We start from the raw sequence: 27,752 nt of genomic DNA on the forward strand, positions 1-27,752 counted from the left end.
TTGCTTTGAAAATAAGAAATTTATTTTTTCTCAGTCAAGAAATAGGAATTTATGTGACTGGTTAAGTCATACATCTAAAGAATGTTTTGATCAAGAAAGTATGGATATCGTACTGGGACATAGCCCATGTGGCCACTGTGCTAATTGCAATATAATGGTTACTGCCTCTAGCTTTAATAATCCGAGTGACGGTAAGAATTACAGTTTACGTCATACCTCTACTTGTCAATCAATGAACATTGTGTATATACTCCAGTGTCCATGTGACCTGCTTTATGTAGGCCAAACCTCACGCACTTTAACAGTGAGATTGACGGAGCATAAAAGCTGTTTAAATACCCAGAAATTGACAGCCCCCATAGTGACCCACTGTATTCAACAGGAACATAGATTCGAGAACTTGAGATGTTGGGTGATTGAGAAGCTGACTGTATCTTTAAGGAGAGGGGATATCAGGAGAGTGCTATGGCAGAAAGAACAACAATGGATCAATCGTTTACAAACCTTAGAGCCTCGTGGTCTTAACACCGTATATGAATGGCAACCTTTCTTTTGATTTTTGCGACATCATAGGAAATCTGATAATCGCTAATCTTGAACTTTGTAATGTCCTATGAAATATAAGATTTGCAATCTAATTTGGTTTGTTTATAGCTGAGGTTTAGCCTATCACGCATCACGTTTTTGTGATGACGTCAAGTCGCCCGGTTCGCTTGTCTTTTTGTTCGAGCCGGGCGCGTCTCGCAGTCCCGGAACCATTTTGAGAGGAGCCAGCTTTACAATTGTGGCGTTGGAAGAAGCGTGAGATATTTGGACATTGAATTTTCCCCTGAAGTAGCCTTCTTGGCGAAACAGAAAGACTTTTCTATCGGGATAAGGAACTGAGAATCTTTTGAGTCACGTCGCATCTTCAGATGAGTGGATGTTTTTCTCTTATTTTTGTTCCAAACTCCTTGCTTCAACAATTGCTTTTCCCTATAAAGTTGAGCTGTAGCCCTCGTCTAGTTTTTAGTTAGTTTGGGATCCTGTTTATGCTATAAATAAGTTCTAAATTATTGGACTCTGCTTATATTGCTCACACCACTAAAAAAATATTTTGGAAAAGAAAAAATAATTGAAAAATACTAACTGCGTATGAATTAAATCATTTATTTAAATGTACACGGAGTTTTTTATAAATCAATGATGATGTGAGTTGGCTCGGGTACTTGTGTAGTCCCGGCCTCACGCAATTGAGGTTTATTTTTCTCCGTTGTTTTATACTTTATGATATTGATGGTGTGATGTCAAGAGTTGTTGTTAATGTGGTATGAATGATACCCTACTGCTAAAACACTATTTTCAATACATCTTTTTTACATTTTGATATATACGATTGAATTCCCTTATACATTTAGTTTAAAAAGTACCTGAGACATCATAAAGGATTTCCTTGGCAGTTGCAGTCCTAGGAACTAGAATTGCAGGGGAGCCCAGAGTGGAAGTTGCTTCTCTGCAGAGACCAAAAGTCTTTACTATGGAAACGATACGGGAGACTATATCGAGTCTTCAGTCTTCTTTGGACAGTCAAATGCAGCAAATTTCTAATCATTGTACAACAGTGCTATCTGAACATTTGGAATCAAAGAACAAAATCTCTAGTCTGGAAAGCAAGTCTTTGGACTATGATACCAGGCTGAAATCTTTGGAGGCACAAGCCCTAGTCTGGGTCAAAAATAGCAGGAGTTTGCATTTTAAGTATGAAATGCAAAAAGAAGATGTAACTTTAGGGTTATAAATTTTCCAAAAGTAGTGTCTCTTACTGCATTGGATATGTTTAAAAAGTATTTAAATGAGATTTTGAAAGTACCTGAGACATAATATCCCCCTATCTCTAAAATTTATTACCTGCCTAGGAAGGTAAAATATCAGAGTCCTAATCAGCAGAATCTTTTTGCTGATAGTCTGGACTTGACTAATTTCCTCGAGAGGTCAGATATGGAAGCTCAGGTCTCTGCAACATTATTAGTTTGCCTTGCTATTGATTCAGATAGGGAATGGTTGGTTAAACTGTTTTTTGATTCAAAGAGGTTCCCTTTATCACATACAAAGAAAGGATGTACCCAGAAAAGGAGAAAATAGTTCTTGCTTTTGAGACCGCAGGTTTTGCAGTTAGGAGCAATTTTCACTCTGAGTTACCCCTGGAAATGTGTATTGGTACTGTATATTATCCCAGGACAAGCAGGCAGCATATTCTTGACTGATGGGTGACGGCACCGACGGAGCCCCGGTACGGACAATTTTAGAGTGATTGCACTCTAAGAACTTGGAAAGTTCTAGTAGGCCGCACCGCGCACGTGCGAGTGCCTTCCCGCCCAACAGAGGCGCGCGGTCCCCAGTTTCTTAGTTTCCGCGGAGCTAAGAAGTCGCATTTTTCAACGGCTGTTGAAATTTTTTCCTTAACGCCTTCCCGCTCGCGAAACCTTTTTGGGAGTTTTTTCCCTTCTTTCTTTTCTTTTTTCTTTAAAAAAAAAAAAAAAAAAAAGAACATTTATTTTTTTATTTTCTCGTCATTTCGGTTTTGCCCCGGCAGGGCCTACTGCCACCATCGAGGCCTCGGCCTTCGATTTGGCAGAAGCCGTTTTTACTTTCATGCCCGGGTTCAAGAAGTGCCAGCGGTGTGCACGGCCTATATCCCTCACGGACCGGCACAACTGTGCTTACAGTGCCTAGGTCCTGAGCATCAGGCTTCCACCTGCACCCGCTGTACCACGTTAAAAAAACGTACCTTAAAAAATCGCCAGATACAACAGCGATTACTTTTCGGTGCCGAAATGTCCGATCCTGCGACATCGACACCGGCATCGGCCCCATTGCAGTCGGCACCCACTTCGTCGACACCGCGCCGGCGTCGCAACACTCAGGTAAGCCGGCTAAGAAGCCTTCCCCGCTGGAGCGTCCTCCGGTCTCGATTGCAGCGAGCCCAGTCCTGCCGACCGTGAGGCGCCCGCGGAAGCGCTCCGCCCCTATCGAGGTGAGTCCCTCGACCTCGGGCTCTTTATCTCCGGGGCGTCGAGCAGCACCGCAGGTACCACAAAAGAAAAAGGCGGTACCGGTGCCTTCTTTGGATGAGCGCATTGCAGCCGTCCTACAAGTGCAGCTCAAGGAGCAGTTACAACAACTCCTTCCTGCTCTCTTGGCACCGAACCTTCCGGTCTGAGCCGCCGGTACCGGCAGTGGAGCAGCCCCTACTGTCAGCGTCCACTGTTTCGGTACCGGTTCACTTGGCATCATCGGTATCGAAGCCAGTCCTTGCACCGGAGCCGCGAGTCCAGCATCAGTCGGTGCAGACTTCGGCACCGTTGCAGTCGGTAACATCTCCCGATACCGTATCTATGAGGTCGGGTAAGTCGGCACGCAAATCCCGACACCTGGAACCTTCTACCCCGGAGTCTCGGTACCGCAGCTCCCATATTAGGGACCCTGATCTGTGGGGTGACTCCGAAGAGCCTTTTCTTTCTGAGGGTGAGTGTTCTTCGGATGAGGATGATCCTGCTATTCCTGATCCATCCTCCAAACATGATTCCACGTCTTTCACTTCTTTCTTAAAGGACATGTGCGAATCTCTCTCCATTCCTTTGGAGGCTGAGTCTAAAAAATCCAAGGCCTTTCTTGATGCCCTTGACTTCGACCAGCCTCCAAAGGAATTTTTGAAACTCCCTCTTCATGACATCTTGAGGGAAACTTTCTATAAAAACCTAGAGACTCCTTTAACTATCCCAGGAGCTCCCCGCAAATTGGATTCATTATACAAGGTAATCCCTATTCCTGGGTTTGATAAGCCACAGCTTCCCCATGAATCTCTGCTTGTGGAATCTACGCTTAAAAAATCTGCGGGGGCTAGTGTATATGCTTCTGTCCCTCCTGGCAGAGAAGGTAAAGCCATGGACAAATTCGGTAAGCGGTTATACCAGAATGCTATGCTCGCTAACAGATCTGGTAATTATGCTTTTCATTTTTCTTTTTATCTCAAGCATCTCCTTACCACCATGGCTTCCTTTGAAAAGTACCTTCCTGACCGGAAACGACAAGCTTTTCACCAATGTTCGTCTTCTCTTTTCCAGCTCCGTAAATTTATGGTAAGATCCATTTACGATACCTTCGAACTTACTTCCAGAGCGACGGCCATGTCGGTGGCCATGCGCCACCTTGCCTGAATGAGAGTATCCGAGCTTGATGTCAACCATCAAGATCGGTTGGCTAATGCACCATGCCTGGGGAATGAGCTTTTTGGGGAATCCATGGACTCGACCACCCAAAAGCTCTCCGCCCATGAGACACGCTGGGATACTCTCCTCAAAACAAAAAAGAAGACTCCACCGGCACGGCCTTTCAGACAGCAGTCGGCCTACCAACGCCGTTATGTGGCTCGTCCATTACCATCAGCTCCACAGCCTAGGCGTCAACGTCAACAACAACGACAGACTCCTAGACCACCACAGCAACAACCTGTGAAACCGCCTCCACAACAGAAATCTACACAGCCCTTTTGACTTAATTCTCCAGGGCATAGCCAACGTCACCACATCTACCCACCTACCTCAACCTATAGGTGGCCGTCTCACTTTTTTCCTCAGCCGGTGGGAAGTTATCACTTCGGACCAATGGATCCTCAACATCATCCGCCACGGCTACTCTCTCAACTTTCAGACCCTTCCGGCCCAAAGTCTGCCAAGAGAGTCTGCTTTGAACACTCCTCAGGCTTCCCTCCTTCTCAGGAGGTTCAATCCCTCCTCCTTCTGAACGCCATAGAGGAAGTTCCTCTGGATCAAAAAGGGCAGGGATTCTACTCCCGTTACTTTCTAGTCCCCAAAAAAACAGGAGATCTCAGACCAATTCTAGATCTTCGCGATCTCAACAAATGCTTGGTCAAAGAAAAATTCAGAATGCTTTCACTGGCCACTCTTTACCCTCTTCTCAATCACGGCGACTGGCTATGCTCCCTCGATCTCAAAGAAGTATACACTCACATACCGGTCAATCTGGCCTCCCGACAGTATCTCCGCTTCATGATCAATCATTGTCATTACCAATACAAGGTGCTACCCTTCGGTCTTGCCTCTTCTCCAAGAGTGTTCACCAAGTGTCTGATTGTGGTGGCTGCCTTTCTACGCTCTCACCACCTTCAGGTCTTTCCTTACCTGGACGACTGGTTAATCAAGGCCGTTTTGTCTCAGTCAGTACTCCTGGCCACCAACCAGATCATCCTTTTCCTATAACTCCTGGGATTCGAGATCAATCTACCCAAGTCTCATCTTATCCCCACACAAAGACTTCTATTCATTGGAGCGGTGCTGGACACAGTCCTCATGAGAGCGTTCCTGCTGTCCAACCGTCTTCAAACTCTTCAATCTCTCTGCCGGCAGGTGCTTCCACAACGTTCCATCTCTGCCAAGCAAATGATGATACTCTTGGGTCACATGGCCTCGACAGTTCATGTCACCCCCCTTGCGCGTCTTCACCTGCGCACTCCTCAATGGACCCTGGCTACCCAATGGTCCCAAGCGACGGATCTTTGCTCTCGACACATATCTGTGACATCATCTCTTCGTCAATCTCTGCAATGGTGGTTGATATCCTCAAATCTCTCCAGATGTCTTCTGTTCCATCTACCTCCTCATCAACTTGTCATCACCACCGACGCCTCCCTTTATGCCTGGGGAGCTCATTTGGACGAGTTCCAAACTCAAGGTCTTTGGACAGTGCAGGAAATGAAACACCACATCAATTTCCTGGAACTCAGAGCGATGTTTTATGCCCTCAAGGCCTTCCAACATCTCCTCTTTCCTCAAGTCCTCCTGCTGTGCACAGACAATCAAGTTGCGATGTACTACATCAACAAACAAGGTGGGACAAGATCTCGCCTCTTGTGCCAGGAAGCCCAGAAGATTTGGACTTGGGACACAGATCACCACTTGCTCCTGAAAGCGATCTACATTCAGGGAGTACAGAATTCCTTAGCGGACAATCTCAGCAGAATTCTCCAGCCTCACGAGTGGACTCTCGATCCTTTAACCCTACAGTCCATCTTCGCTCAGTGGGGCACTCCTCAGATAGATCTCTTCGCAGCTCCTCACAATCATCAGCTGCGCCACTTCTGCTCCAGACTCTACTCTCCTCACCGTCTGGCAGCAGATGCATTTCTTCTGGATTGGTCCAATCTGTTCCTGTATGCTTTCCCTCCTCTGCCTCTCATGTTGCGAACCTTGTTCAAGCTCCAGAGGGAACGAGCCACCATGATTCTGATTGCTCCACGGTGACCTCGTCAACATTGGTTCTCCCTTCTACTTCAACTCAGTTCCAGGGAGCCTTTTCTTCTTCCACTGTTTCCTTCTCTGCTTACACACCATCAGGGAACACTTCTGCATCCCAACCTTCACTCTCTGCACCTGATGGCTTGGTATCTCTCGGGCTGACTTCACATGATTCTCTTCTGTCTCAGCCCGTTCGTTCTATTCTGGATGCTTCCAGGAAACCGGCCACTCTACAATGTTACCATCAGAAGTGGGCACGGTTTTCTTCTTGGTGTATTCTTCATCATCATGATCCCACTTCCCTTGCAGTGGAGACCTTGTTAGACTATCTTCTTTCTTTGTCTGACTCTGGGCTCAAGTCTACTTCCATCAGAGTCCACCTCAGTGCTATTGCTGCTTTTCATGAGCCAGTCCATGGAAAAATTTCTCTCGGCTCATCCCTTGGTGTCCAGATTCATGCGGGGTCTTTTCAATATAAAACCACCTCTCAAAGCCCCTCCTGTGGTCTGGGATCTCAATGTGGTTCTTTCCGCTTTAATGAAGCCTCCATTTGAACCTTTGGCTAACGCTCCTTTCAAGTTTCTTACTTGGAAGGTACTTTTTCTTATTGCTCTTACCTCTGCCAGGAGGGTCAGTGAGCTACATGCACTAGTTGCTGATCCACCGTTTACAGTCTTTCATCATGACAAGGTGGTTCTGCGTACACATCCAAAGTTTCTCCCTAAGGTTGTCTCTGATTTCCATCTCAACCAATCCATTGTTCTGCCTGTCTTCTTCCCGAAACCTCACTCTCATTCTGGAGAACAGGCTCTACATACTTTGGACTGTAAGAGGGCTCTAGCTTACTATTTAGAGCGTACTAAGCCCCACAGATCAGCTCCCCAACTCTTTCTGTCCTTTGATCCGAATAAATTGGGACGTCCTGTTTCTAAACGTACGTTGTCTAATTGGCTGGCAGCGTGCATTTCATTCTGTTATGCTCAGACCGGACTGACACTGGAAGGTTCTGTCACGGCCCATAGAGTTCGAGCGATGGCAGCATCTGTAGCTTTCCTCCGTTCCACTCCTATTGAGGAAATCTGCAAAGCTGCTACTTGGTCCTCAGTTCATACTTTTACATCTCACTATTGTCTGGATGCTTTCTCCAGACGGGATGGACACTTCGGCCAATCTGTTTTGCAAAATTTGTTTTCCTAATGGCCAACCTTCCCTCCATCCCTCTTTTTGTTAGCTTGGAGGTCACCCATCAGTCAAGAATATGCTGCCTGCTTGTCCTGGGATAAAGCACAGTTACTTACCGTAACAGGTGTTATCCAGGGACAGCAGGCAGATATTCTTGCGTCCCACCCACCTCCCCGGGTTGGCTTCTTAGCTGGCTTATCCTAACTGGGGACCGCGCGCCTCTGTCGGGCGGGAAGACACTCGCGCGTGCGCGGTGCGGCCTACTAGAACTTTCCAAGTTCTTAGAGTGCAATCACTCTAAAATTGTCCATACCGGGGCTCCGTCGGCGCCGTCACCCATCAGTCAAGAATATCTGCCTGCTGTCCCTGGATAACACCTGTTATGGTAAGTAACTGTGCTTACTCGGATATAAGTTGATCCAAATATAAGTCAAGACCCCAGTGATGTCACAATGGCTTGATTGTCCCGTACTGCCCTCTAACCCAGCCAGCAGATTACCAGTAACCATTTCCCTTAACTTAAACCACCTAGTGGTAGGCCGGGACAGGAGGGGTCCCTCCCGTCTCCTGCCCAGGCCGACACTAACAATTACCACCTTCCCTCCCTTGCTTACCTGTTTGTTCCCTGGTGGTCCAGCATGTATCCCGTGCTGAAATCCTCCAGAAGATTGTAAAGTTTCAAGTTTATTAGTGTATTTGATTAATCGCCTATTAAAATTACTAAGCGATGTACAGAATCAATAAGGAGCAATAAAAAGAAACTAACAATATACATAGTGGTTACATATTATACATACATGAGTCGGGAGGAAAAAAGGTTAAAAGTTACAATTTTTAAATTTTTCAGTAGAAAAATAAAGGAAAATACAAAAGGGGGGGGTGTTAAAACCATAGCATTATTAAAAGGATCTCCAAAAAGTATAAAAGTTTCAAATATTAAAAGCATCATTAAATAAATAAGTCTTTAATAATTTTTTAAATGTTGAGATGTCTTTTTCAATTCTAATGTATTGTGGTAGGGCATTCCACCATTGAGGTCCCATCACAGTGAACATGTCTGATCTACGTGTTCCAATAATTTTTAGAGAAGGTACTGTAAGCAGATTTTGTCCAGATGAACGAAGTGGTCGTTGTGTACTATGTGGGATTAAATATCTAGATATAAATAAAGGTTCGTTTGATGCTGGTGTTTTAAAAATGAGTAATATTATTTTGAATGTAATCCTGTGACCGATTGGTAGCCAGTGAGCATCTATTAGCAAAGGTGTAACATGGTCATACTTTCTTGCATTGCATAAAGGTAAGTAGCCAGCGGCGTATCCAGGCCGGCATGCAGCAGCGAGCTTTTCGTGCTGCCGGCCAGCCCTGCACTGCTCCTTGATAGGCTGCCGCGAGAACCGCGAATCCCGTGAGAAATAGTTGTATTTTTTAATAAAGTCAATGTATTCTTTTAACTTATCCATATATTATTTAAATGTTACTAGTATAAATCAGAACTTCTGCAATATATTTAAGCAACAAAATCCTTTAAGGAAAGTATAAAGAGAGCTTCTTTACTGGCTTCCTTCCCATTTTGCAACAGATAAACTGGTGATGTAATTAAAGCACACGAGACAATTGCACGCGGACAAATGAGCAGAGACAAATGCGCACAGGACGTCAGCATGCCAGATGAAAAGTTAAATTTAAAGCACTCCGAGGGGTGGGGTGGGAAACACCCCCCCCCCCCACACACACACACACACTTACAGAGGAAACTAATTTTTTTCCTAAAATAGGGAAAAATTATACTTTCCTCTGTAATGGGGGGTTACCCCCTGAAAGCCCCCCAATGGCAGTGCCAACACTTCCAAGTGAACTGGAGGAGGGAGGTTCCCCCCAACCCCCCATCGGAGAGCTTTAAATTTAACTTTTAATCCAGTATGTTAACGTCCTGCGCGCATTTGTCTCAGCTCATTTGTCCACACGCAATTGTCCCGCACGCTTTCATCTATGAACTGATAAACTCCAGGATTTGGGATTTAAAGAGAAATTCATATCATTCTGCAGTTTTTTATTTGTTTTATTTTATTTATTTAGATTTTGAGAAACAACAGCAGATGGCAGAACTGACAAAAGAGAAAGACCAGCTCACTCAATCAATAACTGCATATAAAAGTCTGTTTGATACTACGAATCAGCTAATTAATGAGTTACAATGTAAGTGTCTTATGCAAGTGCTTTTACACTAATTGTAAAGATATGAACACAAGAGTTGTTTGTCCTACTGGGTCAGACCAAGGGTCCATCTAGCCCAGTATCATGTTTCCAAAAGTGGTCAGTCTAGGTCTAAATCTCTAATGCTTTGAAAGTAGACCGTAGTTTGAAGTATGTTAGCTTTTGAAAAGCTTATAATTGCATAACAACAAGTGAAAAAATTTAGAAACTAAAAGCAAAAAAAGATCTTTGTGAGACTCTTAGGGCTAGATTCACGAACCTGCCTGATCGGGCCTGATCCGGGCAGGTCCGATGAATTCTCAAAACCCCAATATGCAGATGGGGGCAATCGGAGGATTGATAGTGATCCCAGCACATGCGCTGGACCTCCGGGCCCAACATAGATTTATTTATTTTTTCCTCATTAGCTCTAAGCCCATGCATAGATTTTTTTTTTCTTTCTTTTTTTAAGGAGCCTGTGGTTTTAACCTGCTTAAAGCCTGCGGGTTAAAACCACAGGCTTCCACTGCAGGGAAGGGTAAGAGAGTCGGGGCAGGCATGCAATCTGGGGCAGTGGGAGAGTCGGGGCTGCAGGAGGCTTTCGGGGCTGCAACTTTTTTTTTTTTTTTTTGCTTTTTTCATCGGGACAGAGCAGGCAGGAGAAGAGCATCGGGGCGGCAGACAGGAGAAATTTGGGGCAGCAGTGAGCAGGGCTTCGGAGAGTTGGAAAGATGTTTTCGACTTGTCCCCAGCAGTCACTTCTTGGGATGATCAGCCAGCTCAGTCGGTTTGGAAAATTTGGTTGGTGAATCGCGTCCCCGATTACTTTGCATGCGTTTCTCCTCATTTGTATGCATGGATTCGAATCGGATCACAGGAGAGGTTATTGAATGAGGCCCAAGGGAAATTTGGTCGCAAAGGGGTCACAAACCGATCGATACACGATCGGTTTGCTTTGTGAATCTAGCCCTTAATGAGGATATTATTTTACATTGGTTGAATAGATCTGCACAGTACTTTAAGAAATGAAAGATAAAACCTTAATATGAACACCAAACAGTGGATCAAATAGTCTTGGTCTATGGGTATAGACAGTTCCTAAGATGGGGAACTGTTTTGGTAGAAGCATTATCTACTGTTATGTGTCTGAGTCTGTCTCTGTTATGTACCATAAATGATCTTTGAATGAGTAACATCTTTCCTATCTTATCAAAAACTGACATTCCTTTCTTGTACAATTTTAATGTATTTTTTATTTTATTGTAAACTGCCTTGATCTGTGTTCAGTAACAGTGGGTTATCAAATTTTAAATAAACATATACAAGCATGTGTGTTTAGAGGGCAATTTTGAAAGCCATTTTCACTAGTAAAGTACTGATTTTAACTGCAAAAATGTCCTTTGATAAAATTGCTCAATGACATATGAATACTTTTACTATCACAACAGGGAAGCATTTTAAAATACATCCATACTTGGAAGAAGTAGTCTCCCATATAAGCAGTTATATATATACCTGTCTACAGTTAATTTTTCTTAAATAATTTTCAAAATGAAAGGGCACATTTATTTTCACTTTGCAAATTTGTGCAACGACCATAGGTAAAAACTACCTGCTGACATTGAACCCTTCCTTAGCAACAGCAGCAGATGAATCCAGAGACCAATGAGATAACACACATCTACCAGCAGGCGGAGATAGAGAAACTGATTAACAGGTGGTCCTATTGGCTGGCACTCCTCCTGTATCTGCAGTATAGTATGCTCTATCTCCCAGCAGGTAATGGTCGCTATTCAACTAGCTCCTGAATTCTGGCTGTGACTGGAAAATTATTTTCTCCTGTTGAGGTTTCTCTTCAGTGAGACTATCATTCTGTTTCTCCTGTTGAGGTTTCTCTTCAGTGAGATGGCAATTTTATTTCTCCTGTTGAGGTTTCTCTTCAGTGAGACAGGGTGTCCGGCTGAATGGTGCCGGCTTTAGGGGTTACACCTGGGCACTTCCAGGTCCCTGCCTCACCCTCCCTCCAATGATAGAGGGTCTGACTGGGTCTCCATTTTTTCTTCTTTCCCTTCTCTGTTAAAAAAAAAAAGGGAGACCACAGTTGCTACATTCTGCCCTGTTAGTGTTGCACAACCAGCTCTTACTGGCTTCAACCGGCCCTAACAACAAGCTTGTGAGTATGTATGTGTTTTTTATTATTTGAACTTCAGGTTATGTTTGGAAGTCTTAGTACAGTGGGTTTGGTCAACGTACGTTTAAGGAATGGATATTTTATTGAGGCTAAGTTTTATGACTAGAAATCCATTGAGGGAGCCGGGACTTTCCCGCCGTTTGCATGCACGCGCTTGGTTTCCTTGTTAGTTACAGCGCAGCAGTAGCGGTGCAATTTCATGCTCGCACTTGTTCTCCTCGTTGGGTTTCAGTGCAGCAGTAGTAGTCCTGTTTATGCCGAGGCTCTCTTTCATCGGTGTTTGTCGCGGCCATGTGCAGCTGATTGTGCAGGTGCCGGTTTATAGCAGTGCGCATGAGATGGGACATGTTTTTTCCAGCGCTGTGGGTAAAACCGCACCATTCTTCTAGTTATTCCCCGAGTCTGATTTTTTTTTTCTATGCAGGCCGTGGCAGGGTAAATTTTGCGGGGCTTGAATCAGACTATGTTTCTAGGAGTGTTGAGGCAGCAACCACGTGTCGGCGAGAATCAGGCACGCGCTTGGGTCTCCGGCAATGGCGGGAGAGCTGCAGCATTCCAGTAGTTTATTTCAAGCTGACTAGGGTATGCCGCGGCTTCTCTCATTTCCGGTTCAGACAAGTTGTACATGTTTCACTAGCTTTGGGACAAGCTTGGGCAGATTTATATGTCTATATCTGTGTTCTGCTTTATTCACTTGAAGGAAGCTGCTTGTTTAATCGGACTCTGGGGTTAGCACTCAAGGGGATTACCAGAGAGACTCTGACCTGTGCTAGGTCACCCAGTCTTAGTCTCCGGACTGGATCGACATACGGCAAATCACGGCACAGTGAGATCAGCAGTAAGATAGTGCCCTATATTTCACACAGGTATCTCATTGTCTCTCTTGGGGTCCCTGCAGATTGAGCCTTTGTCTGTTGATAACTGTCCTCCTTATTTGGGCCTCTGTGCTGCGCTGCATGTGTCTAGTAGTGGCATAGGATATATATGCCTAAAGGTAGTACAAACAGTTTCCAAGTTCGGGCTGTCTCTATGGGCATAATGACACTTCGCATCTTCCTGCGGCCAAGACTCTCTTTCTCTATTTTTGAGGGGGCATGGACTTCAGATTTCCATGCTTATCATGCTGGTTTCTCCTGTCGCCATTTTCTCATGGCACATGCTAGACGGACCCCCCCCCCCCCCCCCGACCAGACAGGAAGGGATGTACAGCTCCTTCTAACCAGGAGCCAGTTATCTATTCTATCAAACCCGCGGAGGAGCATGCGCTATGTGGCTTTTAGCCTCATCTCTGAAGCTCTCATTAGCGATGTGAGCTTTGTCTGATACCTGTTAGGATGCTATTGTTTTCCACGGGGCGGTAGATGCAGCATCTTGATTGCGTCTAGTACGTATTCACTTTAAAGGACATACGTATTTCGCTCACGTTGCATGGAGTTAGTACTGTTTTCATGGTTCCAGTATACTCCTCTTTACATTGCGAAACTTGATTTTCCTAGGAGAATTTCTTTCTTCTTACAGATCCTACAGTTCTCATCCTGCCATTCCCTGACCTTCTGCACTTCATTCTGAGGGGATCTTGACGTCTTCCAATGACTCTTCAGGCTTTCTCATGAGGGGGAAGACACTATAATGTCAGGTCAGGGGGCTGTGAACATTTTTCAGGATGCTTGCAACTTTGCATCCTCCTCCGGTTTCCGGTTCGTTCTTGGAGTCTCTATGTTTTGTGTTTCCCTTTTAAGTGTTACTGGTCCTCAGGGCAGTTCTTGTAGTTCTTCAGGAACTAAGGGACGTTGTTCCACTTACTGCATGGTGCCCTAGACGGGGGCATTGGGCAGGCTGGATCCCATTCTGCTGAATTAGTTTCTCAAGGTTACACATTTCTGCAGAAAAACTGGGAAAATATTTACATTTTCACTATGGACTCCGAATCGGCACTAGGTTTGCTTGCCTCTCTTGGAGCAGCGCTTTCGGTTTTGGCACATGCCATTTCGCCTACCCAAGGCTTCACAAACATTTTAGAAAATGTGGGCAGTGGTACCGTTTTGGCACTACCAGGAGATTCACCTACTTTCTTCTTGACTGACTGCTTGATTCGGATGTCTTCCAGTCGGGCCATTTGACTGACACGAAAAGGGTGGTTTCTTTTCCTCAGTTCTTTGGACGTGAATCTTCGAATTTGCACAGCGCTCTTTTCTCCTGTACTATTTATAGATATATAGGAGAGATGTTTTTATTCATATAGGAGAGAAATGTGTTTCTTCCCAGAGACTAGGGCGATGGGTCACAGTCTCAGGTTTGCATTCTTCTTCGGTCACCAGGACCAAGAGTATGGGATTCTGTACAGGTTCTAGGATCTATGTTGCTGACTCCACTGGGAACTTCGGCTTGCGTTCCCATTATAACGCTACAGGGGTTGCTTTTGTTCCAATGGTTCCCGGTATCTCAGGGCTCCAATTATGTGGTAGGCTCCTCAAGCATCGCTCTGTATGATTTGGCTCAGCGAGATTTCTCTTTTCAAAGGCATGCCTCGGTCTTTGCTGGACTAGCTCATGGTCACCAAACATCCCGGGCTGTTGGGTTGGGGGGCTCGGTGCCTTCCATCCTCAGCTCCAGGAGTCTGGTCTTAAGTGGCGACTCAGTACTTGTTCATTCTTCTACTCTGGAGCATGGTCAGGCTACCATTTCTGGAGCTTCAGACTATTCTTCCGGAATGACGCTGAAGGTCTTTTTAGTCAGTATTATGATGGGGGTATTTCTCTACAACCTGGGCAGTAGGTGATGTACTCAGTTGGCGGGTAAAGTTGTAGTTCTACTTCAATGGGTGGACCCTCATCTTCCTCTTCTGTTGGCAGATCATTTTACAGGTCAGGAAAAGAGTTTGGATATTTGCAAAATCTGAGCATGGCCCCTTTATTGTATATTACAGTGTACAGCGCTGTGTACGCTCTAGAAAGTGTAAATGTTAGTAATAGTGAAATCTTCTACATCCTGGATATTGAGAATTTTGGCTCAGGTGTTCCAGCTATTTGTATGGAAGTGAGATCTCCTGGAACTAGACCTCATGGCCTCGTCTCGAAATTCTAAGCTTCCTAGCTTCTTCGGCGGGCATATGGAGTGGGAGTCAGAGGGGGTAGCAGCGTGGCTTCTTTCTTGCCTCTGGTTTCTCTTTTTTCAGTGTTTTCCCCTGGCTGATGATGGCTTGGATTTGCCATCTCAAGATCGCTTTCAAGGCACAGTATTTGTAGAATCTCTGGATTGGCTGTGCCATCCTTGCTATGCAGATCTGATGAGTCTTTCGACAGCCGAACTGTTGAGTTTCCTGCTATCTCCGGATTTGCTCACCTAGGGTCCGATCAACATGGATATTCGTACTATTTTGGTATTACGACCTAGCTTTTGAAAAGTCATGTCAGACATGTAAGGGTTATGCGAAGCAGGTTGTTTCTTCTCTTATCCAGGCGATACAGACGTCTTCACCTGTGGCTTCTGCTTCCTTTTGGAGGTTTTTCTTTTCTTGGGTACTTCTCAACATTTGCACTCTTCCAGAGTTCTTTTTTGGCACAAGTGTATTGCCAAGGGCTTAGCGTTCAATTCCCTTCAGCTTCAAGTGCCATTCTTAGCTTGTTATAAGGGCTAGGTATCTTTCTCTTCGCTTACTTTTCAGCTTCATGTAGTTCAGTTCCTAAACCAAGTACGGTATATTCGTACACCTCTTAGACAGCCCTGTCTGGAGTACAGTCTTAAGGTACTTCTTCGCAGTTTACTGAAAGCTTCATTTCATCCTTGTCTTTTGAGACTCTAAAAGGCTGTGCCGTTGGACACGGGGTTTCTTGTGGCCATGGCTTCAGCTCGGCAGTTTTCTGAGTTGCAGGCCTTGTTCGGCGGGGATTCCTATTTCTGATTTACAAAATCTGGGGTGTCAGTTCAGACGGTACCACAATTTCTTTCTAAGGAGGTGTCATCCTTTCTTTTATGACACACTCACTTTTCCTTCCTTCTTCCTGTGAGGAGAAATAGGGAGACATGCTTTTATTCAATGCATTTTTTTGAAAGTGCTTAGCGACTTTTAGTTGTTTAGATCACCTTTTTGTATTCTTGAATGGACAACTAAATCATCTGGCGGCGTCCAAAGCCTCCATCACTCGATTGGGTCGTGGAGGACAATGTTTAAACTTGCTTGATGGCAGAGAAGCGATTAGCGAAAGAACTTCATGACCATTCCGCCAGAGCAATGGCTACTTTTTGGACTCGTGCAGAGGTTTTTTCCTTGGAGGAGTTTTGTCTTGCGGCTACTTGGTCTTCCGAGAATGCTTTATCTCAGCATTACCGGTTGGATGTGGGAGCGCATGCGGTGGATGCGTTTAGTGCTTCGGTTGTTGCAGAGGCGGTGTTTGTTTCCCACCCAGATTGAGGATTGCTTTGCTACATCCCATTGGTCTCTGGATTCATCTGCTGGTGTTGCTAAGGAAGGAAAAATTATGTTACCTGTTAATTTTCTTTCCTTTAGACGCAGCAGATGAATCCAGAGCCCCACCCTTTCTGGATATTGTCTGTTGGTTTTTTCTTTTGCAACTTTCGAAGTTTGTTATTATTGATGGTTGTATTCTGTATGATTGCCTTTTGAGATTTGTTATGGGAAAGAAGTTTTTTACATGCTATGCCTATTGATGGTTATGGATGCTTGGGCAAGGAGCTATACTGCAGATACAGGAGGAGTGTAAGCCAATAGGACCACCTGTTAATCAGTTTCTCTATCTCCGCCTGCTGGTAGATGTGTGCTATCCCATTGGTCTCTGGATTCATCTGCTGCGTCTAAAGAAAGAAAATTAACAGGTAAGAACATAATTTTTCCATCTGACCAGTCATTTAAATAATCTTCAAAAAGAATAATTTTATAAAGCTTTTTATCCTAGGACAAGCAGGCAGCATATTCTCACATGTGGGTGACGTCATCCACAGAGCCCAGTATGGAAAGTGTACTGTCACTTTAAGTTTTAAGAAACTTCATGACTGCCCACACCATGCATGTGCGAGTGTCTATCCGCCCGACATAGGCTCACGGTACCTTAGTTCTTTGTTTTTTGTGGAGCAAAGAAGTACTTTTTGACTGGACTTTCAGTCTGCGTTGTCTTCCGCTTTCGTGTTTTTTCTTTGGTTTCGATTTCAATTTTGTTATTTTCTCGTACTGTACTTAAAAAAAGAGTATATATTATTTTAGCCCAGGATAAACAGGCAACATATTCTCACATGTGGGTGATGTCATCCACAGAGCCCTGGTACAGACAGCTTTAAAAGTGTATCGTCACTTAATTTTTTTAGAAACTTCGCAGCTGCCCGCGCCAATCATGCACGAGTGCCTTCCCGCCCGATGGCTTGCGGTTCTTCAGTTCTTCATTTTCTACAGAACGAAGAAGTCGTTTTTGACCTGAATTCTATTCAGTTTGCCTTGTCTATACTTTTTTCCTTTCTTCAGTAAAAAAATAATTCTTTTTTTGTTGTTCGCTGGCGTCAGCCTTTGAGGCTTGTTTTTTTTCGGGCAAAATTGAGTTTAATTTTGCTGAAGCCATATTCCCATCCATGTCAAAACTGTTAACGGGTTTTAAAAAGTGCTGTAGGTGTCAGAGACCTATTTCCCTCACTGACCCTCATAGTTGGTGCCTACAGTATCTCGGGCCTGAACACTGGGTGGAGTCTTGTGCCCGGTATTCCACCTTACAGAAGCGCTCTATCAAAAGCCATTGGCTTCAACAGGAGAAATTGTTCAGCACTGCCATGGACATCGAAAAGACCTCGCAACCATCAACATCGAAGACTCCTACATCGGACATCAGTATCGGGAGATATTACATCATCAGGAAAGCCAAAGCTCCTTTTTAGTTTCTCATTTAAAGAAGCAAGTTTCAATGCCCCTTTACCTATCGTTCCTACCTTATTTGTTTCCTTTCCTATTTTAATTGTATTTCTTCCCCACTTCCCTTCTGTTTCCTATAATGTCAGAGCTGATGTTCTTGTCTAGTTACACCATTTGATTAATACTATGTTTCTATGTATGTTAATACTGTTTTTTGCTCTTTTTTAATTTTGTTACTGGTGTTTTTTAAATTTTTATCTGTTTTCCCCATATATTAGTCTGTATTTCACTTAGAAGTCAGATAAGCGACATTATCAAATTTTAATGAAAACTTGAAACTTAAAAAACTAAGAAGCCGCCAGCTTCCCAGAGAGCGTCGCAGGTCGCAACAGCATTGAATCCCTTGATGCAGACCAAGCAATGGCGCCTACTATTGTGGCTTGTCTCTCCTTCGAGGTGTGCATCCTCATCGTCATGGGCCGAAGCTCAGGCAGTCTTACCATAGGAGAGCTGTAGAGCAGCAACTTTGTCCACGCTATACACTTGCAAAGTTTTAGAGTGGATTTGTGGCATGAGAGGATTCTGCCCATCTAGTCTGCCCACCTTAATGTCCCTCCCCTACCTTTGCCCTGTGAATAGATCCCATGTGCCGATCCCATTTGGCCTTAAAATCAGGCACGCTGCTGGCCTCAATCACCTGTAGTGGAAGACTATTCCAGCGATCAACCACTCTTTCAGTGAAAAAGAATTTCCTGGTGTCACCTCATAGTTTCCCGCCCCTGATTTTCAACGGATGCCCTCTTGTTGTCGTGGGACCCTTGAAAAAGAAGATATCTTCCTCCGCCTCGATGCGGCCCGTAAGATACTTGAACGTCTCGATCATGTCCCCCCTCTCTCTGCGCTCCTCGAGCGAGTATAGCTGTAATTTGTCAAGCCGTTTTTCGTATGGTAGATCCTTGAGTCCCGAGACCATCCGGGTGGCCATTCTTTGCACCGACTCCAGTCTCAGCACATCCTTGCGATAATGCGGCCTCCAGAATTGCACACAGTATTCCAGGTGGGGCCTCACCATGGATCTATACAATGGCATAATGACTTCCGCCTTACGACTGACGAAACCCCTTCGTATGCAGCCCATGATTTGTCTTGCCTTGGACGAAGCCTGCTCCACTTGATTGGCAGACTTCATGTCCTCACTGACGATTACCCCCAAGTCTCGTTCTGCTACCGTTTTTGCTAGGATCTCGCCATTAAGGGTATAAGACTTGCATGGATTCTGGCTGCCCAGGTGCATAACTTTGCATTTTTTGGCATTGAAGTTGAGTTGCCATGTCCTAGACCATCGCTCCAGTAGGAGTAGGTCGTGCATCATGTTGTCGGGCACTGAATCTTCGTCTGTTGTGCATTTGCCCACTACATTACTCAGTTTGGCGTCATCGGCGAATAATGTTATTTTACCTCGAAGCCCTTCTGCCAAGTCTCTTATAAAGATGTTGAATAGGATTGGGCCCAAGACTGAGCCCTGTGGTACTCCACTAATCACCTCCGTCATTTCGGAGGGGGTGCCATTCACCACCACCCTTTGGAGCCTACCTCCAAGCCAGCTCCCATGCCTTCTCTTCACCGCAGTTTGTGTTTTAATTTCTTATTGCTGAATCGCTGTGTCCTTTTCTTTTAGTAAAAAGAAAAAAAAGTTTTATTTTTTCGTCTGTCTGGCGGGACGGGTCACATGCCCGCAGCTTGTGGGCTTTGACTTTGCAGTGGCTCTCTTCCCTCCTATGTCCCGGCCAGTCACGGGCTTCAAGAAGTGTAGCTAGTGCCAGCGTGCGATTTCCCTCACGGACCCACACCACTGGTGTCTTAAGTGTCTCAGGCCTAACCATAGTCCGAAGTCATGTGTGCGCTGTGCTATCCTTCAACCTCGAGCCCTCAAACGTCGTCGGATTCAAGTGGAAAAGCTGTTCAGGATGGATTCTTCAGCTACACCCTCGACCTCTGACTTGGTCAAGCCTTCAACGGGATGTCCTCATGTCTTCACTACTCCGACCTCAAGTCTCATCAGGCCTTCCTCATTCATCTTTGGCCTCAAGTACACCTATTTTATCTTCCCCTGTGCTTCCTTCAGGTCAGATACCTAAGCAGAACCCAAGCATCAATCCTCCAAGTTGAAGCATGCTCCTTCTGCCACTTCAGAGCCTTTAGCCTCAGCAAGTGATCCAGTTTCAGACTCGGATCCACAATTGCAGGCTACCATCCAGACCATTTTAAAGTGGGAATTTGTTCAGTTACTGAGCAAATACAGTCCTGCCTCAACTCTGCTTGCTGCAGTCCAGCTTGGGCAATCAGCAGTCTCACATGAGGTTGAGACCCTGCCTGTGCCCTAAGCTGAGTTTATACACTCTATGCAAGGAGTCGAGTCTTTGCTAGAGTCTGGTCTGGAGTCTACACACTATGCAAGGAGTCGAGTCTTTGCGAGTGTCTGGTCTGGAATCTACACACTCTATGCAAGGAGTCGAGTCTTTGCGAGTGTCTCGATTGGAATCTTCACACTCTATGCAAGGAGTCGAGTCTTTGCAAGTGTCTCGATTGGAATCTTCACACTCTATGCAAGGAGTCGAGTCTTTGCGAGTGTTAGCCGTCTAGGGAGGGAAGGAGAGATTTTTAAAAGTACAGGGGGGATGATTAATAAAGGTACTGGGGGTATGTAGGGGGGATGATTTAAGGTACTGGGGGTATGGGGGATGGTTTAGGGTACGAGAGGGGTATGGGGCCTGCCTGTCACTAGGCGTGCCTGCCTGCCCTGTCCCTGCCTAGCGGCAGTGGTTTGGGGGAGGGCAGGGAGAAAGAAAGAAAGGGGGCAGGCAGGGAGACAGAAGGAAAGAAGGGAAACAGAAAAAAAGAAAGGGGGCATGAAGAGAGAAAAAAAGAAAGGGAGGCAGGGAGAAAGAAAGGGAAGGGAGAGAGGAAGAAAAAGTTGGAGGAGGGAATGAGGTCTGGAGGAGAGGAAGCATACAGGCTGAAAGAAGGGAAGAAAGATTGGATGCACAGTCAGAAGAAGAAAGTGCAACCAAAGGACTCATGAAATCATCAGAAAATGATTTCATTTTCAATTTAGTGATCAAAATGTGTTCGTTTTGGGAATTTTTATCTGCTGTCTATATTTTGCACTATGGCCCCCTTTTACTAAATCACAATAGCGGTTTTTAGTGCAGGGAGCCTATGAGCATCGAGAGCAGCGCAGGGCATTCAGCACAGCTCCCTGCGCTAAAAAACGCTATTGCGGTTTAGTAAAAAGGGAGGGGGTATATTTGTCCATTTTTGTATAGTTGTTACTGAGGTGACATTGCATAAAGTCATCTGCCTTGACCTCTTTGAAAAAAAACCCCGAATATAAATGATAATTAACATTTTCTCTGCGTACAGTGTGATTTGTGTTTTTTTTAATTTTATTGTTGGTAGATCATTTTGACTTGTTCATTTTAAAAGTAGCTTGCAAGCCCAAAAAGTGTGGGCACCCCAGCTGTAGAGCTTCTAGTGGATCCTTCCAGAATCAAGAGTGAATCAGTTTGGCCATTACAATTGTGGTCATTGTTCTGTGTGCCCACTAATGTTAGGACAATTTTTGAGCATCCAATAACTCATTGTGTATATGAATTAAAGTCCTGTACTACATGTAGATCCAGTGAGGTGATTTATTTTATCCAGTGTCCCTGTCCTTTACTATATGAATATATTAAGCAAACTTCGAGTGTTGAAGACCTGGCTACAGGAACATTAATCCTGCTTACAGACGGGAAGAATGGAAGAACCTTTGGTCATGCATTGTAAGCAAGCTCAACATGATTTTGATACATTGAAATGTATTGTGTTAGAAAAATGTTAATAATTATTAAGATTGGGGGAATTGGAGACAGTTTTTACGCCAACGAGAGCAGCATTGGATCTACCAGATGGATATTAAGGTACCTAATGGGCTAAATAATGGAGTGGAATGGTCTGCTCTTTATTAGTGAAAGCATATTTGGAGGAAGCTAGGACCGAGTGAAGCTGGCTCACCAGTACTGGTCTGAGTAATTATATCATCAGCTTGGCCTCCATATGGTGGGAAGAGATCTACACTGTGAATAGCTGATGGAGGGTCTGGAGCTGGAGCAATGGATTTATCGATAATATTCTACCTTGGCGTCCATATTCACTAGCGCCATTTTGAATCCGAGTGCGAACATCGGGTTTGAGGCAGCGCATGTGTGTGCTGAGTTTATTTATTTCACGGTTTTTGGTGCCCTGACGCAGCCTTGACCAGCTGGGTAGATTTACAAATGCAACGGTACAACCAGGGTCTACAGCAAGTTGGAAGATCGCTGTGAGGACAATGCTGTCCAGATCCTGGAGTGCAGCTAAGTTTTCTGGTTTTATGCCACCAGGATTATTTGTGACGGAGTCCCACTGAGACTGTAAGGTTAAGAAAGGACAGATTATGATGCATACTGATATTTAATAACTGATTGCCATTATATGATATGAACATTGATTGGAAGAAGCACTACAATTCTGTGGAGTTTTTTAAGACCCACGAAGCTGTAACTGAGGTCTTTTTTTTCTCCACAATTTTGTGCTGTTGGGGGTTGTTTTCTTAGAAGTATGCCCATTTAGGATCTGTTGATCCTGTGGCTTACATGTAGCAGTTTGGCACTCTAGAAGTGTCAAACAATTTTTTTTTTTTGTAATTGAAATCACCCATTATTATACTGTTACTCAATTCTCCAGCTTTCCTAATCTCTGAAAACATTTCTTCATCTGTCAGCTCATTTTGTCCTGGGGGACGGTAGTATAATCCTACCTTTAAAGTCCTTCCATTCACTCATGAAATTCCATAAGAACATAAGAATAGCCTTACTGGGTCAGACAAGCCCAGTAGCCCGTTCTCACGGTGACCAATCCAGGTTACTCATGAAATTTTTATCCAATCTATCATCTGTCACACAGAATGTTTATTTTATTTGATTGAATTACCTTTTTAACATATAGCAAACCCCCCCCCCTTCTAGAAAACCTTACACACAACGCTATTATTGCTTTAAGTGGACTCATTTCAGTCTGGTATAATCTAAACTCATTAAATCCAATAACTTGTCCTCTCCCATCAGTTCTGGATTACCTCCTGCACCTCTCTAACTCTTTTCTTAAACTTCTGAATAAAAAGCCATTATCAGTACATTCTCTAGTGTCCAGATTCGTGAAAGGCCTTTTTCATACCAAGCCCATAAATCAAGTCTCCTTCAGTTGCTTGGGATCTTAATGTTACACTTTTCACTCTGATGAAACCTCCATTTGAACCACTCTAACTTCATCTCTCTTAGCTTTTTTACTGAACTGATGGTCTCACGAACCAACGCCAGGTGGGAAGGTACTGGTGCATGTGCGGTATGGGTGGTCGAGACTTTTCAGTCATTTTTTTTTTTTTTTTTTAATTCTTTATTCATTTTAAAACTGACAAACAAGTGATTAATATTAAAACATTATATTACTAAAAAAATATACAGCATTTGACATTCTTATACATATTATCCATTAAAGTAGAAATTATAACCCTTCCCCCACCCCACCCAACAATTCTTCAATGAAAATTTTCATAATACATACAGAAATCCAATCATTAAATAAAAATATTAATCATCCAATTTCCCCCCTCCCCCCCAATAAAATACATGTATTCATCAGAAAGGAAAACGATGTTCATTCATTATAATAATTCTCTAATGGCCCCCAGATCTTTATAAAGTTGTTATAATTACCTTTCTGTACAGCAATTGCTCTTTCCATTTTAAAAATGTGACAGTGAATTCCACCAAAAAGAATAATTAAGATTTGTATAATTTTTCCAATTAGCCGTAATGTGCTGAATTGCCACCCCTGTCATTATTAATAGAAGTTTATTATAAGATGAAATTTGACTTCCTTTCCTCATAGCCATGCCAAGCAGAATAGTATCATAAGACAAAGCAACATGATTTTCAAGTAAACGGTTAACCTGTGTCCAAATTGAATTCCAAAATAATTTAATACAGGGACAGTAAAAAAGTAAATGATCCAATGTCCCTACTTCCAGATTACAATGCCAGCATTTATTAGACTTAGATCTATCTATCTTTTGCAAACGAACTGGGGTCCAAAAAGCTCTATGCAACAAAAAGAACCAAGTTTGCTTCCTAGATGCTGACATTGTACATCTCATTCTCCAAGACCAAATTTGTGGCCATTGAGATGCAGAAATTTGCTGCCTTATCTCAGTCTTTTAAATGACAGTACACTTTTGTATTGTCCATGCCGGGCTCCATGGATGATGTCACATACATGTGAGAATATCTGCCTGCTATCCTCGGATAACACTCATTATAGGTAAGTAACTGTGCATTTCCTGCTGGCCATTCCTCTCCCTATGCACCCAAGTGTCCTTCTAGCTTTCACAGTCTCCATTTCAACCATATATTCTTGCATGCACAAAAGTTCTTCACCTCCTAAACTGTACCATTCCTTGTAATCCACTGAATATTTGTGTGTATTACAGAAGACATATTCAGAGAAGTCCTCTTTGCGACAAACCAATTTGTCATTACCTTGCTCTTTTTATTATCATTAGAAATCACTGGATTGCTGTTTAAAATGGCTCTACAGCATGTCTGATTTGCTTATTCATTAAAATTTCAGGTCAAGCTGAAGAAGCAAGGGCTAAAGAAGAACGCCTTCGGAATGAACTGAAAAATCATCAAATAACTATTCCAGATAAAAATAAGGTAAATTTTAAAAACATTTAGCTAGTTTTGGGCATTAGAAAATATGGAGGAAATATTTGTATCTATGCAATACAATACAATACAGTGTCTTATATACCGCAATTTTCTACAAGGAATCTGTGCGGTTGATAATAAGATTTAGATTAAGTTCTTGAGTTACATTGTTAGGAGTGTTGGTTTAGAAGTAGGGGTGAAGGGTAGGAAAGTGACTATAGTAAGAGGAGGTATGTTTTTAATTTCTTCTGGAATTCAAGGTAAGTTGATGGGTTGTCCTAGGTGTACTGGCAGTTTGTTCCAAAGGTAGTTTTGAATATTTTCTTTCGCCATACTTGTTGAGGAAATGGGAAGGAGAGTTTGTATCTCTGCTTACCTGTTTGGGGGGGGCAGATGAAAAAGTGTGTTTATCTAAATGTTGTTTTTTAAAGGGAAAACTAAGGAGAATAAAACAAGGGGACAGTGCGAGAAGAGAAACGTTATTACATTTTGTTATTCAGTAAGATATTGTGTGGGTACCATTAAGTTGTTTAGCAGAACAAAAAAATATTGATTCCTTGTCATCAGAACAGATGAGTCCAGAAAATTGTGGGTTATAGTAATCACCACTAGGTGTCGGTGGTAGATAAAGACATGTATAAATTAATTGTTTTATACTCTGGAATAAGCTGCATCTTTATTAGCTGGCCTTCATTCTGTATCCCTCTGGACATAAACTGTTAAACTACCAAAGTTCAGGTAATTAGTAACAACAAAAGGATATGTTTACAAGTATGAAATATAAACAAAATGGAAACAAAACAAAAAAAATTAGAATGTGTTCATTAACTGCTAGAATGTACAGTAGTCAGGTATCTGTTGGAATAAACAACACATTCCATATGCAAAATGACACCTGGTTTGTTCCCCAATAGGATAGTGATTATAGATCTTGACTTATACAACCTGATTAGGTAATGTAAGTCTCTTCCTTCTTGAGGACAACTGGAACAGCAAGTGTTTGCCTGTCACATATATGTTCTGCTCGCACTTGACCTTCACACGTTGCTGGACATCTTCCTTACCTTATCATTGAAACACTTTAGAGCAGGGGTAGGGAACTCCGGTCCTCGAGAGCCGTATTCCAGTTGGGTTTTCAGGAATTCCCCAATGAATATGCATTGAAAGCAGTGCATGCAAATAGATATCATGCATATTCATTGAGGGAATCCTGAAAACCCGACTGGAATACGGCTCTTGAGGACCGGAGTTCCCTACCCCTGCTTTAGAGCTACATAAGTAGGTCAATGATAGTTGATAATGGTTGGTTCTTTCTTGTCACAACAGATGCCTTTTATATCACATATTGATATCAACAGTGTCTTCGATGGTTTGATAACATCACAGGAAGTGATTGGATTTTGTTATGGTTTGACAAACTACAAAAATGTTTTTTTGATATCACTCTGGAGGATTTCCCTGAATTCCAGATTCCAAACAGACTGAATCACTATTACCAAGGGGATTATCTCAATAGCCCACATTCCTTGGTCTTGCATCAGCCAAATTGCCATCTCTACAATTCTAACAGGATCACAAGATCCTTTCTTTAGAAATGCATGCCTGGGCAAGTTTGAAATGTAGCAGAGTACTGTACGAGTATATTCTGTGATCTGTATAATCTGTACCACAGGCATAGTATAATCAAACTCTGTAATATATCAGTTATGTTGTGACAAGGCTTATACCCCTACATTATGACCGTCTACCAGCAGGTGGAGATAGAGGATAACAAACTGAAGTGAGCCATATAAGACAATGAGCAGCTGAATGGGGACCCCATCCCCACAAGTCTCAAACAGTTATGATTTTATATTTAAATCATTGTATTAAAGTATAAAAAGAATCAATATTCTGTACAACTGTTTTAAAAATCAGAAATACAGAACAAGGATAATCAAAACATTCCTCCTCCACTATCGGGAAAACTGAACAAACCAAATGACTACAGAATGCTACATAGAAAATTCATATGAACAGAGTGCCTCAGTCATGCACACAGAACATAAATGCCAAATACATAATAATTGACCAAAAATGATAAACATAAATTATACCGAAATCCCAAGAAGCCACATCTTCCATGTAGTATAACACCAAAGAAATAGAAAGATCCATTTCCTCCTATACTATGCAAAATATACAGATCACACATGCCAGGGATGATGTTAGGAAAGTGCAACTATGGCAACTGCCCCCTAGCCAGAGAGACCCCTAAGCCTGCTGGAAGCTGAAGGCGGATTTGCCTAGTGTAGTAAGCTTTGGGGTCCCCTCCCAAATTTCTGCCCTGGACCCTAGCCATGTCTAACACCAGCACTGGCAGGAAACATTTCAAGTCTGACTTTTTTTTTTCTATTTTGTGATTATAATAATTTTTCTACCTTTTGTTGACCTGTCATTTATTTTTTAAGTCATGTCGGTTCCAGTCTCTGGTTTCTGTTTTCCTTTGCCAGGATCTCCTGCTCATTCCACATTTTTTCTTCCATGCTTACCACCCATCTTTCTTCTCTGTGTACCTATACTTCCCTGTACAGCATCTTCCCTGTATCTACCTCTGCACATGTATCTTTACCATTCTGTCTTTAATCCCTCCCACTGTGTCCAACATCACTCCTCTGTGTTCCTATGCCCCCTAAGTCCTGCATCTCCCTTCTGTGTTTCTATTCTCCCCATGTCTAACACATTACCTCTATGTCCATTTTCCCCCCACTCATGTTTGACATTACCCCCTTTTGTCCATGTATTACCTCCATGCAGTATCTCCCTTTGTGTTTCTGTCCCCATTATTTCCTCATGTGTGTTTCTCTCTCTCTTCCATCCCTCCTTCTCTCTGCTATGTGTTCAGTATTTCACTTCCTCTTCCTTCTTCCACTTAGTATGGCATCTCTTTCCCTTTTCTTCCCTTCAGTGCTCTCCCCTATGCCCCCTGCCTTCCCACTTGTCCAGCACCGCACCCCCTCCCTTTCCACTGCATACTTTCCTTAGGCAGCCAATCCCACATGGATCTAGCACCTCTCTATCTTCCCTCCAGTTGCACCTTTCCCCCTTCTCTCTAGCTCCAAAACACTCCCTGGGCTCCAGCACCCTTATCTCTTCCCTTCGCTTTCAGCCCCCTCCCATTGGCCCAGCATGTCTCTCTCCTCCCATAGGTCAAGCATGTCTCTCTCCTCCCATAGGTCCAGCACTTCTCTTCAGTCCAGCTCCAGCCCCCC

At 43.5% G+C, this 27,752-nt stretch overlaps 1 protein-coding gene across 2 annotated transcripts in view; it reads left to right on the top strand.

The window, feature by feature from the left end:
* SMCHD1 (structural maintenance of chromosomes flexible hinge domain containing 1) overlaps positions 1-27,752 on the top strand; it is a 719,028-nt gene that overhangs the window by 574,532 nt on the left and 116,744 nt on the right. For both annotated transcript variants that reach the window (XM_033933958.1, XM_033933959.1), the window contains 2 exons: positions 9,555-9,674; positions 24,422-24,507. In XM_033933958.1, coding sequence (XP_033789849.1) covers positions 9,555-9,674; positions 24,422-24,507 — 206 coding nt within the window. The remainder of the gene's footprint in view (positions 1-9,554; positions 9,675-24,421; positions 24,508-27,752) is intronic.

Source organism: Geotrypetes seraphini, chromosome 2 (assembly GCF_902459505.1).
Source record: "Geotrypetes seraphini chromosome 2, aGeoSer1.1, whole genome shotgun sequence".
NCBI classification, from domain to species: domain Eukaryota; kingdom Metazoa; phylum Chordata; class Amphibia; order Gymnophiona; family Dermophiidae; genus Geotrypetes; species Geotrypetes seraphini.